General features: G+C 39.1%; 2 protein-coding genes across 3 annotated transcripts; one reads left to right on the plus strand and one right to left on the minus strand.

The window, feature by feature from the left end:
- Positions 1-712: 712 nt before the first annotated feature.
- LOC137950679 (ABC transporter G family member 5-like) lies at positions 713-3,010 on the plus strand. 2 transcript variants are annotated; one of them, XM_068797268.1, is made up of 2 exons: positions 713-1,226; positions 1,290-3,010. In XM_068797268.1, exons 1-2 carry the CDS (start codon positions 790-792, stop codon positions 2,764-2,766), a joined length of 1,914 nt encoding a protein of 637 aa, XP_068653369.1. In that variant the 5' UTR covers positions 713-789; the 3' UTR covers positions 2,767-3,010. The 2 variants fall into 2 exon arrangements, with proteins under 2 accessions (XP_068653369.1, XP_068653370.1); XM_068797269.1 differs by having other exon boundaries at positions 714-1,226; positions 1,302-3,010.
- Positions 3,011-4,611: 1,601 nt separating this feature from the next.
- Positions 4,612-18,926, minus strand: LOC137949473 (pentatricopeptide repeat-containing protein At1g74900, mitochondrial). The gene is made up of 4 exons (XM_068795519.1): positions 16,917-18,926; positions 16,719-16,817; positions 5,056-5,166; positions 4,612-4,912 (listed from the first exon to the last, which is right to left on the minus strand). The coding sequence occupies exon 1, from the start codon at positions 18,924-18,926 to the stop codon at positions 17,442-17,444; it is 1,485 nt and encodes a 494-aa protein (XP_068651620.1). The 3' UTR covers positions 4,612-4,912; positions 5,056-5,166; positions 16,719-16,817; positions 16,917-17,441.
- Positions 18,927-20,703: the final 1,777 nt, after the last annotated feature.

Here is a 20,703-nt window from a genome sequence, read left to right on the forward strand (position 1 = left end):
TTTTTTATTTTGTATTAATTGATTTAAAATTATTTAATCTCTATTATTAAATAAAATAAAATATTAATTATTTTTACGTTATAAAAATGATTTTCGGCCAACAAAAAAATCCAAATTTTTTTTTTTGTTGATTATTGATATTATGTGAGTTATTCACTTTTTTGAACTTATCAAAGTTTTCCTTGTAGCGTTCAATATTGACTTATCAAACGGATTTTTCATCCCCGTTTGTGGCGTTTTCACTATACCAAGGTTCTTGCTTTGCTAAGCAACAAGTTGCGGTTTTCATGAAATTTGAAAAATCTTGGGGACGATTTCCAGATTTGGTATCGGGTTTCGTCACGGGTTGATATGGTCAGTATTAGTGTTTTTGGTAACTAGTTATATCACCTCACATTAATAATTAGGTCAATGATTTCAAAGGATTACTTCCGTCTTTTTTAAAACTATGAAGGACATTTTGGGAACAAAATCCAGGGGCAGTTTTGCTGTTTTCGTAAACTTCAAAGTTAATTATAATACAATATCTGCTTGGAAACGCAAGCCAAGAAAGTCTTCATGTGATCCCAGAGTGAATACGTCGACGACTAGGTCTTGAAAATCTACGTGTCTAAGGGGCCCTATTCCACGTCATCCAAAGATAACCTTCATGATCAGCTTAATGGTCATTTCCCACTACTCCACCCGAAATAGAAAATTTTGGTAGTACGACCATGAAGGACTTCTGTGGGTTACCACCCCAGAAGAGATGTTCAGGTAGAAGCTGTTCAGAGATAGAAAGCTCTGTCAATGGAGAGGAAGGAGAGAGGTGACAGAACTTCTTCCATGAAGGGGAAGGAGGGATGTGAGGTTGAAGCAAGAGGAGTCTGTTACAAAATCTACACACCCAGAAACACATGCCCTTACCCATTTAAGATTTGGAGCAGAGATGAAGAAGAGGAAGAAGGAGACCAACGGCGGCATGAAGAAGAAGAAGAAGAAGATGTAGAACAGGGAAAACGAGGAGGAAAGGCATCAAGTAGCCGGATTCGAACCGTGTTGAATAATGTCAGTTGCAGAGCCAGGCCGTGGGAGATGATGGCCATTGTTGGCCCCAGTGGAGCTGGCAAATCTACCCTGTTGGCGGTCCTTGCGGGGAAGCTTGAACCAGAGGAGGATTCATCATCAACCACCATTTTAGTGAATAAGAAGCCGATAGACAAAGCAAAGTTGAAGAAGATGTCCGGGTATGTAACTCAGAAAGACACGCTGTTTCCTTTACTGACAGTTTATGAAACATTACTGTTTAGTGCCAAGCTCAGGCTGAAGCTCCCTCAGTCCCAATTGATCACAAGGGTGGACACACTCATCCAGGAGCTAGGACTCGGCCATGTCGCTGGGACGCGCATCGGGGACGATCGAATTCGTGGGATTTCCGGCGGGGAGAGACGACGAGTTTCGATTGGAGTAGAAGTGGTACATGACCCAGGTATACTGATCCTCGACGAGCCGACGTCCGGTCTCGATAGCACGTCGGCGTTGCAGATCGTCAACATGCTCAAGACCATGGCTGACACCCGGGGACGCACCATCATCCTGAGTATCCACCAACCTGGGTTCAGGATTGTGAAACTCTTCAATTCCGTCCTGTTGCTGGCTAATGGGGCAGTTCTGCACCATGGCACCACCCACCAGCTTCAAGCTTATTTGAGGTCTGTGGGATTACAGCCACCACTTCATGTCAATGTAGTGGAATTTGCCATTGATTCCATTGACATACTCCAACAGCAGCAGCAGCAGCTACATCACAGGAAAACTGAAGAAATTTACAACAATAAAACAGACAAATTTACGCTACAGCAACTCTTTCATTTGTCCAAGATGGCAGTGGACGACAAGGAAGAAGTGGTCAGTACTGGGGGCTTTGCTAATTCAAGATTGTGTGAAACTGTTTTACTCTCACACAGGTTCTCAAAGAACATAATTCGAACCAAAGAGCTTTTTGCCCTGAGGACGCTTCAAATGTTGGTTGCAGGGCTTGTCTTGGGTTCAATCTTCTACAATCAACAGGATGATCTCCCCGGTGCTGAATCCAGAGTAGGCATTTTTGCTTTCATTTTAACGTTTTTGCTTTCTTGCACAACAGAAGCGCTTCCTATTTTCCTCCAGGAGAGGGAAATTCTCATGAAGGAGACCTCTAGCGGTAGCTACAGAGTCTCATCCTATGTCATCGCAAACGCACTCGTCTTCCTCCCGTTTCTTCTAATTCTGGCTCTGTTACTCTCTGGACCCCTCTACTGGCTGGCAGGACTGAGACGAGACGCGTTCTCTTTTCTCTATTTCCTGCTATTGATTTGGTTGATTCTGATTACGGCAAACTCGGTGGTGGTGTGCTTCAGCGCCTTGGTGCCAAATTTCATAGTCGGAAACTCGGTGATCTCCGGCGTGATGGGATCCTTCTTTTTGTTCTCCGGTTACTTCATTTCCAAAGACGGGATCCCAAGCTACTGGGTTTTTATGCATTACTTGTCTCTCTTCAAGTACCCATTTGAAGGTTTCCTCGTGAACGAGTTCTCTAAATCGAACAAGTGTTTGGAGCTCCGAAATGGGTTTTGTCTGATCAGTGGAGAAGATTTGCTTAGAGAAGAAGGGTTCGAAGAGAAGAACAGGTGGAGGAACGTGGTGATCATGGTAGGGTTCATCTTGGCTTACAGGTTTGCTTCATATATTGTTCTCAGATGCCGGTGCTCTGAGAGAGGTCAGAGGAAGAGGAAAGCCAATAAATGAAATAATCAGATCACTCTGTGATTGCTTTCCCTGTTTGTTTGTTTTTTTTCTTTTTTATTCATTAACACTGATAGACTACAATGTGTAACCAGTCCCAGAAAGAGAGACCTTGTAAGCTTTCTCAAGTGGAAGCTAAATCAGAGTTCAGAATAAGAAACAAAAGAAGTTAAAACAAGAATATGAAGTTGAAAGAGGATTGAATCAGAGTGATGAGAAGATCGTTTAAGAGTTACATTATCGTGGACATGCTCTCTCCTGTTCTCTTCTATCCTTTTGTTCTTCGCCATTAGGTCTGTTTGAAACCCGTAGAAAAGAAAATCAAATAAAATAAAATTTTGACTATTATTAAATAATCAAATTCTCCTTTTCATTAACTATTTTTTTGAATAATAATGATTAAATTCTCATTTCCTTTTCTTTTCCGTGAGTTCCAAACAGACCTAGTTTAGTTTTGACTGAGTAATACGTCTCGAATCGCTTAAAATTCAAAAGCCTCAAGGCCAATTCTGCCTTTGCTCTACAAGAATTTTCGACACTTCAATAACAACCACATAGGCTTTCACTAAGGAATTGTATTAAAGGATGGTCTTGCCTAAATAAGATTTGACCTAGTACATGCAAGGGTTACTAGCTTGTGATTCAGTTTTTACATAAAATGCCTCTCAATAAGCTGACTTTAAACTTACAAGCACAAAAAAATATTACAATCAATCTTAGATGCCCAATCTATGTGAAAATAGCTCAAGTAATCCTTGATTAACTCACGATTTTGTCAAACAAAAAGAATTCACTTTGTATGGGAACCCTTTGACTTATGTTGTAGTGAGGTTTATCATACAAACCAAGACTCTCTTGAGGTTAGGCACCTCTTGAACTAAGGCTTTCTCAACCAGCCACCATCTCCACCATCCTCCTTTAATCTGTTCTTCCATAATTAACTCTCGCTAAGCATTTTCGAAGTCTTTGTTTGTTGGGGACTCACCTAATTGATGCCTCTTGTTTGAATTGACAACGGAAATTGTTTCAACAACCTCAAGCAAATTTGAGTTGCCCACATTTGCCCCAGATTTCTATTTCTTCGATTTGGAAGCAATGAGTTTGGCCTTTGTCATCTTTCCCTTGGACTCCATTGGACGAATTTCCACTTATTTTCAAATATTTGGGAAGATTTCCAAGGGGTTTGGGGTAGATTTTCTAGAGGAAAGAGAGGGTTTTGTTCAAAGAAAGTTCACACAACTATAAATATAACCTCAAAGTATAGGGTAGAATAATCAAACTTCTGCCTCTTGGCTCAAATTCGTCCATACATCACTCTCTTTGTTCCTCTTATTTCTCTCATTTGGTTTCTTCTCTCTTCTTTCCCAAGAGCTAGAGTTTCTCTTTTCTCTCCTTCCCTTAATCTTTTAGGTTTATATGTTAACCCTAAAAATCAACAACTTGTTTGAGCAAATTTATTTGTTCAAACAGACTTTGAAAATCTGGATTCGTTGTTGGAAAATTATTTGAATGAAATTGTGTTAAAAATAAATAAAAAATTAAAACTCAATGCACATTATATAAAAATTATTCAAATGAACTCATCTGTTTGAACAACTTTTGGTTAATCTGACTTTTTTGCTTTTCATAAAATCGACAGTTCCAACAGTTAAATCCCTAGAGATTCAAAACAACCTGTTAGAACAACTTCTGATTTTTCTCGACCTATCTGTTTTTCATACTTTTTTAAGAGTCTCATGAGTTAAATATAGCATTTTTAATATTTTTCCCTTTTTGCTTATTCTAATGCTTCTTATTCATTTTGTATTAGTCTTGATTTTTTTGCTCATTTTCATTGGTTTCCTTTAGCATTGCTTATTCATTTACCTTCAACAAATTGAGAAAATCGCCGATAAGCCAAAGACAAGTTGAAGAAGCACCTAACTAGAGATTCCTCTGATAAAATTACACTTCCAATACTTAGTAGCTTCAACAGCTCACCTCCCTTCTTGGAACCAGTACTCCCAATCTCGATGTCAATCCCCTAAAATTCTGTATCTGTTCCTTTGTCTCGTGTTCCTTATGGCCATAGATAGTAGTGCAGCAAACCATCCACATGGAGTCCTCTATCGTTCTCTTATTATTGAGACTTTAGTAGACCCACATGATCCTGCTTGTATAAACATGAAATTCATATTAAAATTCAGCAGAGGAATGACTATCCAATTGGATTCAGTTTTTTGTTTTATAAAATATTGGATACTGTATCATATGCCTGATTTTTTCTCCTTTCGAGGTTGGCAAAGTACTCACCTTTCATTCTGCTTTATGAGGCTGACCTTGTGAGCTTCCATCCCTGCCTTCCTCTTATGTATCAGCTCCTACTTTCACCTATTTATCTCTCTCCATCAGTTACCGGTTCATCTGATCAACAACAATGGAAAAGGAGAGAGAAACTGAGATTAACTGCAGATTTATCAAGGAAGATATGTCATCATCGTTCCTCTATCTATACGAGGAGAGAAGGATTGGAAGATTTATCTCTAGGCAGAAAAACAAAGGGGGAAGGGGAAGGACCCTAAGGTGGAAGGTTGTCCTCCTCTTGATCAAGGAACACAGGAGGGTATTTGTCGTCCTCTTGACATGGCAAGGAAGAGGGTAGTTGTCACCTTGCTCCTAACAAGCATGGTTTGCTCTCTTCCTCACTTGAATGAGGAGGGTGACTAACTAAATGTCTTGAAAGGATTTACTTATTGTTAAGAAGAATATTAACACGAATTCAGTTCTGCAGAAAAACAGAGAACTCTATACTCAGAAGAAAAGAAGCCACTTGCTGAAGAATAAGGTCCACCTGATAACCCCATGCTGTATGCCACAAGTTTCTTGGTTTTATCATGGAGACATATAACAGTTCAAGGATATCGAAAGTCAAACACTTGAATTCAAGGATATGGCAACATATTAATGGATATTTCTGTTTAGCAGTAGTCTCTTCTGTCTTTCTTCATCATCTCTTCTTATTCTAGTCCTTTCATTTCAGCATGTGACTGTTACTGGTCCTGCACAAAATAGCAATATCTTTCAATAAAAATGGAACGAGACACACTAAGATTCAGGATAACAAGAGACTTGTGCTGCAGCTCAGTGGTCTCGTCTGGGGTCTTTTAGTTGGAACTTGTGTTTGAATCTCCTTAGCATTGGGGGTTTGGGATTAAAACACATTGTACTCATGGACCCAAAAAAAGGTTCCAGAATAAGGTTCTTGTGTGGAAGCTAGATTCTGACTGTGTTTACTGGTGAAATAATTCACAGATAGTGATCAGCACTTAAAAGTATTTCAGACCCTAGTTAGTTGCAGCAGTGTACAACAAATGCACGACTAACCCTTGGAATCTGCAGAAATCAAGGGCCATCAAAGCTCCAACTGTGTAACCAAGTGCACGTTATCAAGCAAGATATTGGTCCCCTCAGCAGGGTAAGTTTAACAGCCTGTGTGTTTGATAATTGTCATGACATCCAGCATAAAACTTACTCATAGTTTTAATACCTTCCCTATATACCAAGCCATAATGTGGCCTTCAAAATAAACTCTGATCAACTTGTAGCATAAAAGCATGAAAAATCCTCTTTATCATAATGTATCTACTAATAGCATATAGACTCTCATTCATCTAATAATCTAGCTTTAGACTAGTGGGCACCATGATGAAAACCTTAGTTGGTGGATTGGGATGATCAACTGCAAAGGAGGAATCAATTCTTGAACTGCTTGAATGTAGCGGGATAATGCAGTGGCATGTTCACAAGGAGATAAAAAAGAAGCCAAGTGCTTCACTTTCACCTGTTAGACAACAGCTTTGTATCCTACAAAGAAGCTTCTGCAGATGATACAAAAGTAACCCTCTAGAATTAAAATGAAAATTAGGTTCATTTTGCCCGCTTTTCAAATAACATTTTTTTTCAAAGAAAAGGAGCTAAGGTGAGGAAATAAGTTGGACCCTTACAAGACATGAGGACCCTCACCTAGAAAGGTAACAAAGGACAGAAAGGGGGCAAATAACAATAATTACAAAAGAGAACTTACAATATACGCCTAGTCACAACAAATTCTTTTTGGGAGACACCTTCATTGGTGAGGTGGTCTGCACCACATCAACTGATCAACTAACGTGCACCAAGAAGCCTGGATAGATCCAATAGTCTCCTCCAGATGAAATATAACCTCCAAAGGGGATCTGCCTCCTTATTACACCTAAAAATAATCGATGATAGGCAGGAGGAAGCAAGAGGAATACAGTGAAGGCTGAGTCTCAGCAGAAATTGAGTCAGATATACCCAGGTGACCAGTGAAGGAGAGCATAGTTTCATCATTGTGGTTCTGAATGAGGCTGCAAAACTGAGGAAGCTGCAATCATAGTTTTGTTTGAGTTGGCTGTCGGCAGGAGGGATCTAAGCAACAACATTTTGAAGCTTACTGATTGTGAGAGATATTTAGCATAAGGTATTATTGTAATTAAAGAAGTACTACAGTTCAGTACCTGAGAGGGTTATTTTAGGCTTTGTAAGTTGTTTTCTTGTATTAAGTTATTGAGGAGCAAGTTTGTCATTTAGCCCATAATTTGTACTTAAGCATCAATAATAATTCAACAAGTACTATTCTTCTCTCTCAACTTCTCCTATTCTTAATTTCTTCACTCTACATGGTATCAGAACAGTAGGCAATCACATCAGGTGCTGTTTTTCCTACTTCTACTTCTTATTTTTACCTTCATTGTTCTTTAATTGAAATATGGCAGGAAAGAAACAGGTGATTCATCTCTGCAGCAGCCTCTAGGTTAATCCTTAGTTAAGTTAATGCTTTAGGGCAATAAAGTAGCGCCTCCTCCCTGTTTTTGAGAGTTAATTATTACCTGCCTACTACTTAGTATTGTGTTAAGGTGCCTGCATACTACTTGCACAGACTCTTCTGAGAATCTTTAGTGCTGTGCCTGTAGCCTTTGGTAGTTCTTAACTAGATTTCGGATTGTTTAATTCAATTGATGAAGTTTTTCTGCCTCTATTTGTCTGCAAAGAACTCTATTTAGTCTGTTTTCGACTTATGGCTTGTCATGTATTTCTTGGTTGAACATATGGCTGAACTTACTATTACGAAGCCAGTAAAAGTGGATGAGACAGATACTAACATTACTCAGATCACATCTGACAAACCAAACAGAAAGAACTATTGTTGTATGGGCCCCAGCTGTTCAGACTTTCCTTGTTTTTTTTTTTTTGAAAATGTGACTTTCCTTGGTTCTAAAAGAACATTGAAGTTTTTGACTATAAATCCTCCCTACCCAAAAACTGAAGAATGGGAGCAAGAGAATTACATGATTATGACTTGGTTAGTAAATAGATGGAGTCAAATATGGTGAATCAGGTTATATAAAGTAAAATCGTTAGGAAATCTGGGATTCTTTAGAGTAACGACTCGCTTAGGCGAGTAATATGTCCAGAATTTTTTATTTACAAAGAGGGGTGACAAATCGATGGTTGAGACAATTGGTGATGTCGATAGATTACGGTAGAAAGTCCTTCACTATCATCATATCGTTCTTGATGAACAGGAGCTGGAAAAACAAAAAGAAACCCTCAAGGTGGTAAAAATTTACTCAAAACTCTTCGACCTACATATGATTCAGTTCAAGCTAAACTACGGGCCAGCACCACATCTCCTTCATTTAAAGAAACTGATGCTGCCCTATTAAGAGCAAAGTCAGCTGTGATCCATGAGCTCGGATTTGGTGTGACACAAGTTGCACCATTTACATGCACCACCAATTGCAAAGTGCCAAGTAGCACTAAAATGATTGTGGAGCTTTGCAAACCACAGTTGTGCTTTTCATTCAAAGAGCCACTATCTTTGATTAATGTTGTGTTTCAAACAAGGGTGAGCACTACATGGCACTCTCGTGCATAATTCGTGCAACACATTTTTCACCAAATCCCAAGTCATGATCCATTCCTCTAAAGTGCCAGCAAAAGGAGACCTCTCTTCCTTGAACACCAGTACCATTCAACATGGCAGAGGTTAGGGCAAACAAGTTCAAGGTAGGCATCAAGGGGGTGAAAGAGGTAGAGGTAGAGTTTTTCAGCCTTGCATTCACTATGGCCATACTAATCATACGTTAGAGAAATGTTGGGATAAATTTAGAAAACTAGAGTGGGCTAATCAGGTGTCTCAGGAAGGCAGCATTACTACCCAATCTACACCTTCCCCTGATGTTGATTCTATGAATAAGGATGAGCTTCATCGCCTTCTCCCTCTACTTTTGCATATGCCACACTTGCTCATAAGTATATGTTATTTTGCACCCGTCTCTTCCTCACCTCAGTCTTCGGTAATAGATTCAGGCACTTCTGCACACATAACAGGTCAGTTTGATTGTTTCTCTTCATAGCCTACTAGTAATTCCTTTGGTTCAACCTTTTTGGCTAATGGATCCAAACCAAGAGTTTGTGGTCAAGGGTCTGTTCAAGTATCTTCATCTATGTTTTGAAATTCTGTTTTATATGTTCCTAAATTTTCCATAAACTTATTTTCTATCAGCCAACCTACTAAACCTCTAAATTGCTCAATAACTTTCTTTCCTTGTATATGTCTTCCAAGACCTTCAGATGAGGACTATTGGTGAAGGTCGTGAAAAGAATGGATCATATTATCTAGCACACAGTGAATTGAAGGCCTTCAAGACTGAATCTAACTCCTAATTATAGCATTTAAGGCTCAGTCATCCTTCAGTTGTCATGCTGCATCGATTTTTCCCTTCTTTGAGTTCAGATGTTTCCTTTGATTGTGAACTGTGTCAATTGGAGAAACATCATAGAGTTATGTTTCCGTCTAGGGAATAAAAAGAGTTTCCGGCCTTTTTCAGTTGTTCATGGTCATGTATGGGGACCGGCTAAGAGTCAAGAGTTTGTTAGGGCATCAATATTTTATTACCTTTATTGATGATTGCAATCGTGTTACATGGTTGTTTTTGTTGAAAGTTAGGTCAGAAATATTTGATTTATTCAAACAGTTCTATTTAGAAATAAGAGCTCAATTTTCTTCAAATATTTGTTACCTACGTTCGAATAATGTAAAAGAATTTCTGAATTTTCTTTTCAATCATTTTGGCTGAAAATGTAATCATTCATCAGACTTCTTGTGCTTATACTCCACTACAGAATGGAGTAGCTGAAAGAAAAAATAGACATTCGTTGGATGTACCTAAAATTTTCAAATGTGTGTGCCAAGTTTCTTTTGGGATGAAGCATTTTAACAGCCTGTTACTTGATCAATAAGGTTCCTTCTATTGTGTTGAATGATACTTCCCCTATAGAAATTTTGTGCCCTGATGTATCCTTGTTTGGTGACTCACCTTGTGTCTTTGGTTGTTTTTGTTTCGGTCATAATTTCCATCTTGGTCTAGATAAATTGTCCCTTATTCAATCAAATGTGTCTTCCTTTGGTATTCTAGAACTCAAAAAGGGCATATATGCTATGATCCATTAAGGAAGATGATAGAATCCATGTAAGAGTATTTGGTTATGTCATTAATCTGGTATACACCTCGTGAGATAGCAGTAAGCTAGGTATCATTAAGAAGTATAAGTTTCAAGTTTGATAAAATTCTGAGTAGTATTCAGTAAGTTATGGGAGTTTAAGCGTCGAGGGGCATTTTGTTAACTTCAGTAATCATTTTACTGAAATGGTATTTAATAGAAAGGGGGCTTGATTTTTGCTCTGATTGAGTGCGGCCTCACGCTCTCTTCCTTCTCCCCCTCTATTTTCTCTCTTTTTCTCCTATAGCTCACATTTTTACAGAAGAAAATGTATATTTCTCCAAACATCACCTTTTTTTCGAGTAGCAATCATATTTTTGTAAATAGAATGATAATCCTCTAGAGGTTCCCATGTCTGCTCCTGTTCCTATTCCAATTGAGCCTTTGCCAAAGCAGGTGTCAAACCCCACCAAACCATTACAGGTATATAGACGTTCAAGACAAAAGTGTACTTGTTAATGCAAAACTTCCGTTCTCACTACAGATGGTGATATATCAATTCCTGTCCTCGTCCTCTCTTTTTAAAGATCCGTCCCCAACTTTGCCTTCTAAGTTAAGACTTTCCAATAGCTCTTCCCAAAGGTGTCAGATCTAATACACAATATCCTCTCTCACAATTTGTTTCTTTTGATGATATCTTCTGCATATTAGCATTTTGTTTCCCTACTTTCCTCTTCAGTTTTTCCCAAATCTTATGTTGAACACAAGGAAAGTTGGAATGGATTGAGGTGATGCATGGAGATACGCAAGCTCTTCAGTCCAGGTAGACTTGCACGTTCTGAGATGCACTGCCTAGGTTACACCTGTTGGATGTAGATAGGTGTTTACCAAAATATATCATGCTGATGGGACAATTGGATGTTATAACACAAGACTGGTAGCTAAAGGCTACACACAAACTTATGGAGTAGAAAACTTCCCTCATGGGTTTCAATGTAAGTCCTGAGCTACTAGATGAGATGGCAAATCTCTTTGGATGTAAAACATCTAGCATCTCGTCCACTTACTTTGGCCTTCCCCCCTTCAATGGTAGCATAAACCAAAGTCTTTGGAACCCTGTGGTGGAAAAGATTGAGACTCGTTTGGCATCCTGGAAGGGCCGTTTTCTCAACAAAGCAGGAAGACTCATTCTCCTAAAGTCTTGTATTGCAGGCATTCTGAATTATGCTCTGTCTTTTATGCCTTGTCCAGCCTCCATATGCGATGACATGGATACGTTAAAAAGAAGATTTCTTTGGAGAGGATCGAGTGATACCTTTAAATATCATTTGGTCAAATGGGAGGAGATTTGCCTACCTAAACAGATGGGAGGTTTGGGGATTTGGAAATCAAAGGAAATGAATCAAGCTTTGCTCTTAAAATAGATTTGGAAGTGCAACACTATATCTTCTAATCTTTGGAAGGAAATGGTAAAAGCCAAACTTGGTTGTCCTTCTCCATGGTGGACTTCGGAAGGTAATCGGAGGGGTCTATCTCCATTTTGGAGATCGATATATTCACTTATTCCCTCATTCTCCTCTGCTAGCAGATTTTATGTTGGAAACGGCAGATCCTTAAAATTTTGGGAGGATTGGTGGACAGGATAGGAACCCCTTCAGTCTTCATTCAAAAAAAAATTTCTCTTATCTTTACGAAGGGAGATATCAGTTGCCGAAGCTTTTGAGGGGGATGGATTGAGTCTGCACCTCAGACGGGGTCTTTCTGATACCGAGGCATTGGTGGCTTGCAGGTTGATGGAATCTCTACACTCTTTAAGATTGAGGCCTTTAGAAGTCGACAAGATGATTTGGTGGCCAGGCAAAAGTGGAATCTTCACAGTATCCTCCTCTTACAAACTTATCAATGGTTGGCATCTAAATCAAAGTGATCATGAAATTTTCTTTGCATGACGTCTTTGTGCTCCGCCAAAGATAAAAAAATTCATATGGAGCCTTAAAAGGAAAAATACTCACGGCCTACGTGCTCAAAAGAAGAGGCCACCCTGCTATTGATCCTCTCTACCTCTTCTGCAACTCAGAGGTTGAGACAGCCAGTCACACCCTGCTTCAATGTTCCTTCTCGTGGAATGTGTGGACTTCAATCCTTAGTAAGACGGGGCTTCAATTCTGTATGTCGGCAGATCTGATCTCTTTCAGAAAGTCACTCATTGGTACCCCCTTTCCTGGGCTTGGAAAGTTTATGGTCTCTTCTTGCCCTGGCTTCATCCCATGGGAGCTTTAAATGAGCGCAATCGCTGGCACTAAATGTGATTCCGTAGAGAGAGTAGCCGAGCGTGTTTTGGGTCAAATCTCAGCGTGGCTTCTTACCACGAAGCCTTTCTCCTCCTATGTGGGTTCCTCTATCCACAACAACTGGAGCACAATGGCAAAAATGAGGTTTGCTTCCAGGGCCCCAGTTATGCAAGAAAGGACACCCCCCCCCCCCCCCCCCAAAGCACGGTTTCCTAAAGTTGAATTTTGACGATTCCTCTCTTGGCAATCCCTGGATTGCTGGCTTTGGGGGAGTTATCTCGGATTCCTCTGGAAACCAGCGCTTCTCAAATGCTGGCCCATTAGGCATTACTGACTCAACGACGGCTGAGCTCCAAGGCCTCCTCAATGGGTTTTTGCGCTTTCAGAGACAATTGTAGTGGCCCTCTTCACATGAAAGAGACCCAAAGGTGGTAATTGGTTGGAGCGAGTATGCATCCTTTCCCCCGTGGCGCCATTGGGACTCTTTTATGGAGATTCTTGAAATTGCTGCTCAATTTTCTTGTTTTTGGTCTCACATTCCGAGATTTGTAGATTCGGCAGCAAATGTACTTGCCAAGACGGGAGCAACCCTTCAATCTCTTATTGTTAGGGATTTGCTCCTATCTCCTTTGTAATTTTCTCTGTTAATATATACATCTTTTTCAAAAAAAAAAAACACATTCCGTTTGATACCTGGATGCCACAAAATTATCTTCCTAGGTTGTCCTCCTCTTTATGGCATAATATTTGTATAGGCATCCGTAACTACAAAGGGCATAATAGCTAAAGTAAATCGGGTAATTCAATTGGAAAGAAGCCTTTAGTGCCTGCATTTCCCTCTCTTTATTGTACAACTCGCACTCCACATCATTTCGTAAAGGATTCGAGACTGAAAGAATATGGTGAATAGGACCTTAACTTGGATACAAATAGAGCTGTAATGAAATATTATCAAACTTCAGTTTTTACTTTGGCGATTTTATTGTAAAGGTGTTGGTGATGAAAGTTAATTTGGCTTGCGGATGCTTTGCTTGCATATACAACATGATCGTCTCTAGCCTAGAAATTTATCAATCTTTCAAAAGCAAAAGCCTTTCTTCGGACAATTTTAGGAGGATTCTAAGATGTGATCAACTATGTCGGTATGGATTCTGCCCTTGGTTACATCATGTCAACTTTGTAGTAAAGAGGATGAGTCTATTGATCATATACATTTTTCTTTTGCAAATGAAATTTGGAGGTCTTATGCTTGTTGTTTTAGATTATTATTATGCTCACCAAGAACTTTGAATAGTTCTGTCTGAAATTGTTTTTACTTTTTCTGCCTAAGCTTGGTAATTCCATGGAGAATTGCGGAGGCATTAGTTTATGATTGGAAAGAGATGATAGAGAGTGTTTAAGCCAGGTTTATTCATTAGAGAATATACTTAGGAATTTTGTTCATCTTGTTCTCTCTTGGGCTCAGTTAACTGACGATTTCAGGTACTCTACTGGACTAACTCTATGAAAGAATTGAAAAGCTCTAGTTGTTAGCTCACCATCTAACCAAGTTTACATGAAGCAGTGGATCCTTTCTCTGTTTGGTTCCCTTGAATTGAAATTTGACAGTAGTTGTAAAGTTAATCCAAAGCTAACAGGCATTAGGGGAGGAGGGGTGCTATAAGGAACTATGAAGTTCTTTAAATACTCAATTTTTAGGGTCACTAGGTGAGGCTAACTCCATTAAGGCTGAAGTTATTGCTGTACAGAGAACATTTTCCCTTGCCAGTAATCAATAGAGGATGACTCATTACTAGTAATTACTTGAGATAAAGACATAGTAAACCCATCATGGAGGTTTTTTGCACCTAGGTGACCTGCTTTCAACACTTCAAGACTCTTAGAATCATACTGATCAGTTAGCAAATACAATATTGGATTCTAGTTTTTCTTTTTTACAATCATAGATTATAGTTTTTCGTTTTTTACTTTTTGGGGAGGATTGGGGGTAGGGGTGACATCGAGTCAAGCAAAGTACGAACCTGCATATGTTCGAGTTGGGCTTGATCTGAATACTTTGAACTTGACCTCAATTTCAAACTCAACCTCGAGCCTAAAATTGGAATCGAGCTCGAGTCCAAGAATGTTAACTTACTTTGAGCTCGAGCTCAAGCTGTGTTCGAGCTCCAACCTACATTTAAAACTTTGCATAAAATACATGTCAAATAAACTGTGCATAAAATTATGCATAAATTTTACTTGAAGTTGTGCATGACTTCTGTATAAAATTGTACATAAATACTGTACATAAACTCTACATAAACTTTATTCAATAGTCAAACATAAAAAATTAAAATGAAACAAAAATTAGAGTTATAAATAATAAAAATGACTAAGAGGAAAGAAAAGGAAACGAGACACCATTCAGCAAACTCAAGACAACCAAAAAGCGAGTAGACACGTAACATAATAATCCATCGGTACTGAGTGGAGTGAAAAACAGAAATTACCAGCTGAAGAAGATAATTTGGAAATCTCAGATGCCAGATTTCGAGAGAGTCATCTAATTCCTTCCGGTTCCCAACAACCCATGAAGAACAAACGCCGTTGCGTTGTATGATTTGTCTTTAGAAGAATATCTCTTCTTGTTTAAATAGCTACTTAACAGCTAAAAGACGCAAGCAGCAGAACCTCAAAGAATAAACGCAATCCATACATGGCAGCACACAAGCAAGAAGGATGCTCCGTGGCTTTTGGTCGACTTCACAAGCGTGACCGCACCATACTTTCCCTTCATAATTGCCGCAAGCATAGCTGATGATGAGGCGGAGGCATCCAAAGAAGAAGTCGATGAGTTGCTCATGAAACTACGCTTCGAGGCCTCTCGGATGTCTGCATTGAAGGAGAGCTCTAAGGATTCCCTTGGGTCTGACTTGACCAAACCAGATGAGGCCTTGATGGTCTGAAGCTTTTGCCAACTTCTAGAAGCCCCCATATGTTGATGCAGAGGCGGAGTTCTCAAAGGCGGCGCTAGGGTTTTGCTCTAGGGAATTTGGGAGTTGAGAGGCATGATTTGGGCGATTTGCAAGACCGAATGTCCCAACATCTTTCTAATTTTTGGCAACGAAAAGCTTGTTAAAAGTTCTACTTCTCAAGCGAAGAATATTGCTTGATGTTTCTTAGTTTTGGTTTTTTTTTCTTGAATTCGGGTAACTAAGGGATGGATGCAGGCAAGAACTAAGGGGACTAGAGGAAGAAGAAGCGGAAGACCCAAAGCTGAACTCCCCGAATAAATCACCCCTCCCGGCTCCCATTGGTTTAAGTAAACGAGCCGACTCGAGCTCGTGAACCAAACTGCTGCTTGTTTGAGTTCGGCTCATTTACAACCCAAAAACCCATCTCAAATTTGATTCGAGATCAGGTTTATTCGAACCAAACCGAGCCGGCGCTGAGCTGAGCTCAAGCTATTCGCGAACCTGCTCGGTTCAATGCCACCCCTAATTGGGGGTAAAATTTTCTATTCTATTCTATATTTTCTTTTCTTTCATTTGCCTTCACTTGATCTTTTATGGCTTCCTTGGCAATGCTTCTATAATTCTCTCTTTTCCTTATTGAATTTTACCATCATTAAAAAAAAAAAAAAAAACATTCACTACTGAGTTCATCAAGTGATAAACATGACTCCAAATAGATTTAGACAACTGTATTAATTCATCAAGTTGTAGAAAAGGACTATCAAATCCTCATGGCGGATTTTCTGTGTATTAGATTCTCCTGTTAAGAGCTGTAATCTTTTTTTTCTTTTTGATACAATTTTAATCCTCTTAAAAAAATCACTAACTGACTCAATCAGAAATTTGATGCTTTAGCAAATAGTAGATTACTAAAGCACAATCCTTATCTTCAAACCATGAAGTCTTATCTAAAGATTTTCAAATCAGCAAGAATGAGCACTAAGTTCAACAGAGTACAATTTTGACTCTTAACAGTCATGAATCCTTGTTTAATTATTAGCCAATTAGACTAAAATGAAATTCAAGTTAGATTATGACATGAATCAGATCAAACTGACAAACTTTTTCCTTTTCCTATAAAAAGATTCTTGTAGTAGTGTTATTATTTCATAGCATAAGAAATCAGAGCTAATAAACAAAGAAATTAAGGTGAAGAAAAAATTACCAATAATAAAGATAAATCCGCAGTTTATTGAGCTACTATGAAAGGACTAAAAACCTGCAGTTCCAGACAAATACTAGCAGCTCATATGTGGTCTGCAACCTGGAAAACACAAATCAATAAGTAAGTGTTTAGAAAAATTGAAGGGCTTCTAGTAGCCCAGTAGTAAATGAAAGAGGAAAAAATTTACAAGAAAAATACCTAGAAGAGGCTTCCACAATTACCTAGTCAGCAGAATCTATGAGAGAAGTGGAGAGCAGAGAAAAATGAGAGAGAGGTAAGGTGGAAAGGAAGCATGGACTAGAACGATGGTTAGCATTGGTGAGGTAAAAAGGTGAACCTACATTCGTAATCCTCTCACTGGGTGGAAAGGGAGTATGTAAAACTAAACTGCCAAAACTTATTTTGTGCTTTCTCTTCTTTCCTCTCAGCAACTAAACAGAGGAAACTAGGTCTCCATCAATATTTTTTTCGTTCTCTCACTCTCCCAGAGCAACTATGCAGTCTCATTAAGCTGCCACACCACTGCCTCAAGGTTGAGGCCTTATTTACATTTTGAAGGGATGGACTAAAGCGTTAGAAATCCAGAGACTGTCTTCATAAATAACAGTTCTCTTCCCCAACCTGCCCTAACAAAATGCTTTGAAAAAATTCAACGAGACCAAGCTAAAATAATTGCATCCATAAAATAACCAGATCTTATAAGTCAATATTTCATGAACAGTATCACAATCTGATCTTTCGAGGAAGATGGCCACTCCTACTGTGCACACTTAGTATCTCCTTTGCAAAAGCTTGATTCCCCGTCAAGAGAAGCCCGTTCAGTACACGGTTAAAAATAAATCTACGTGGCAAAAAACCTCTCTCCACCATATCTACCAATAATTTGCCTGCTTCTACCATCCATTCAGCCTTTTTTTGGGCGAAGGACCCACTAATTAAGACATTATACGAATCCAAGTTAGGCAAACAACCATCATCGGCCATTCTACGGAACACTTCAAAAGCTTTTTCAAGCTCTCCTGCCTCACATAAATATCGAATCAAAATATTGAAAGTCTGAACATTTGGCTCACTCCCATTGTTGGCCTTCATTTTCTCCATATACTCCATGGCCCTGTCAAAATTCTCTACATGGCATAAACCTCTAATCACTACATTAAAAGTTATTATGTTTGGCATGTAACCCCTCTGTATCATATCCTCAAATACCTTAATTGCGTTCTCTACTGTATCTTTCTTACAGAGAAGCTGAATTAGCACATTGTATGTAGCAACAGATGGAAGGCAACCATCCCTAATCATCATTGGAAGAACCTTCCTAGCCTTTGCAGTATCCCCATTAACCCCAAGCCCGTGAATAACCGTAGTGTATGTAACCACATCAGGTTTAGCATTCCCACCCCTTTCTCTCATTTGGACAAAGAACTTATACCCATGTGTGACTTGTCCGGCCCTAAAAAACCCTTTAAGTAAAAGATTGTATGTCACAATGGTCGGGACTAGTCCAACTTCAACCATCTCTCTTAGAACTTCCATTGCATTCGAGGTCCTCTTCACAATACACCAACCGTTTGCAATGATATTATAAGTGATGACATCGGGTGGAAATTTGCGCTTAAATGTCTTAAATAAGGAGACAGCCAATTCAACATGTTTGGACTTACAGAGAATATCTAGGATTGTGTTAAACGAAGAGAGAGTTTGTGGGCAGTTGTGGTGGTGCATGGAGAGGAACAATTTGACTGCTCGGTGTGGTTTCCCAATGGAAACATAGCGTTCACAGATTATGGCGAAGGTTCGGGGGGAGGGAGAGAAGCCACATTTACGGAGACGAGAAATGAAAGACCACACCTTTTTGTTGTCCCTTAAACGCGCTGCAATGTCAATGGCAAGATCGAAGGAGGATGGGGAGTGGGCGTAATCAGGGTGGTAGGAAAGAGATTCAAAGAACAGAAGAGCCTTCGGGCCGTGGTTCCAGAGGCGTTTCATGACAGAATCCACAAGGCCAGGGGTCCATTGGATGCCGGTAGCTTCGAGGGCCTGGGATAGTGTTTGCTGGAGGCCGGAGTGGTTGAGTACGAGATTAGAAATAAAGATTTCCTGCGATGCGAGGGTTTTAGTGTGACATGAGCGAATGAAGAAGAGGGGACAAGGAAGGAAGACGGACGGACAGGAGGAGTAACGGAGAAGAGAACCCAAAACTCTCATTTTCCCGTCTACGAAGAGCATGACAAAAGAAATAGCAAGCGAGCTACTACAACAAAAGATTTTTTTATGTTATGCTTGCAAAGGAAAGAGCAAAGGAAAGAGCAAAGGAAGTTCATCTTCGATTTTTTTTCTCTCTTGAGCTGATTATCTATAATATTATCATGGATCCTCAATCCAACAAAACCAAACAACTAGAAGTGACTGAAGAGGTTCTTATTAAAGACCTTATGAATGGTTCATAGCCATTTGAAAGCCACATTCTAGAAAAGTTAAAACAAGATTGAAGGTTTTGACTTAAGCAAGATAGATTTCCAAATTTTGAAAGAGACCAATCTATATGATTGGTAGCTCTCAAAGAAAATCTTAAGTATCTTCTCTTGACTTTCAATTGGCATTTCACTGAGATTTGCAAAAGGATAAAATGTCCATTTTCAAGCTAAATGATTCAATTTTTGAACATTGAGTAATTTTTTATTTAAGTTGTCGTTGCCATGAGTCTTGATCCAATACAAAAAGGCTTAACATGTGAACATACATAAATAGTATTTAAGTCATTGAATCAGCACAAAGATATATCAATTGTTTGTATTTCATTTTCCCTAACTTACACTCCAAAGTAATATTTCATCAATCTTCTCTGCCTCCCGCCCAATTGAGAGGAATCTCCTAAGTTCAGCCACACCTATTTGTGTCCCATTTGTTGACGCCTCCAAGCACATTCAAGCTCCTCCTTGTTGTTGCCATTCATTCTCTTTCTCATCTTCCTACCCCTAATAGAGAGGAGGAGAAGACCCTATTGTCATTTTCCATCTCCATTCATTGTCCCATCTTCTGTCTAGCCCTATCCGCTGCCTCCATCATCATCTTCCTTACCACCACTAAAAGGTGCAAGATATCTCTTTCTTAGATTTTTTACCTCCCTCTACCTACTCTCTTTAGATGAACCTTTTTTTTCTGAGAGTAGGTTCTGCTCTCACTTCATTTCAGCTTTAGAGATACTCTATCGTTGTCTAGCCCTATCCACTGCCTCCATCATCATCTTCCTTACCACCACTAAAAGGTGCAAGATATCTCTTTCTTAGATTTTTTACCTCCCTCTACCTACTCTCTTTAGATGAACCCTTTTTTTTTTAGAATAGGTTCTGCTCTCGCTTCATTTCAGCTTTAGAAAAAACTCTATCGAGCAAGACACAAATTATTCTTGTTTATCTAAGACTTCCATGTTCCACCAAAGGTAATAAATGTGCCAGTCCTAGAGTGGTATAATATTCCCTTGGGTTATCCTTAGTTAAGCCATAAGTTTTCAATTAGATGATTTGTATTACTTTGTCTTTAATGTTTTTCTCTCTTGAGATTCAGAGAGGTTGGTTGCAATCGCTACCATGCAAGAACCTTATGTAGTTGTTGATACTTTTCTCCCCTTTCTTTGGTATTTTTGCTCAAGAAGTTCAAAGTTGATGGAAGGCGCACCATAAATACCCCTGTTTGTTGTGACTTGGAAAATGATGTTGAGTTATTTAGCATTTTAGAAGTTTATGGTGTTATGGTAAGAGTCATTTTATTGACCAGAAAATAGGCTTATTAAAGCTGTAGTAGCCACTCATGGTTTTGCAAAGTAGGTTGGTTTTGCTAGTTGTTATTTTAATTGTTAGAAGTTCTATTGTGAATGGTGGATCCTTGTTGTGATTTGAGTAAATTCTGGTTTACATACTTTATGTTGTTTAGGCTAGGGGCGTTCAACAAAAAACTATTTGAAAAAAAGTGATTTTGTGTAGAA

This window comes from Aristolochia californica, unplaced genomic scaffold (assembly GCF_029961685.1).
Source record: "Aristolochia californica isolate CCGP_79_NKW_82.1479 unplaced genomic scaffold, dmAriCali1.0.hap1 SCAF_14, whole genome shotgun sequence".
NCBI classification, from domain to species: domain Eukaryota; kingdom Viridiplantae; phylum Streptophyta; class Magnoliopsida; order Piperales; family Aristolochiaceae; genus Aristolochia; species Aristolochia californica.

What these genes read in the sequence shown, in the direction of transcription:
- LOC137949473 (XM_068795519.1), bottom strand. Translation starts at nt 18,926, where the DNA reads ATGAGAGTTTTGGGTTCTCTTCTCCGTTACTCCTCCTGTCCGTCCGTC.
- LOC137950679 (XM_068797268.1), top strand. Translation starts at nt 790, where the DNA reads ATGGAGAGGAAGGAGAGAGGTGACAGAACTTCTTCCATGAAGGGGAAG. An exon ending in AAGTTGAAGAAGATGTCCGG is followed by an intron (nt 1,227 to 1,289) that starts GTATGTAACTCA and finishes ATTACTGTTTAG; the next exon opens with TGCCAAGCTCAGGCTGAAGC.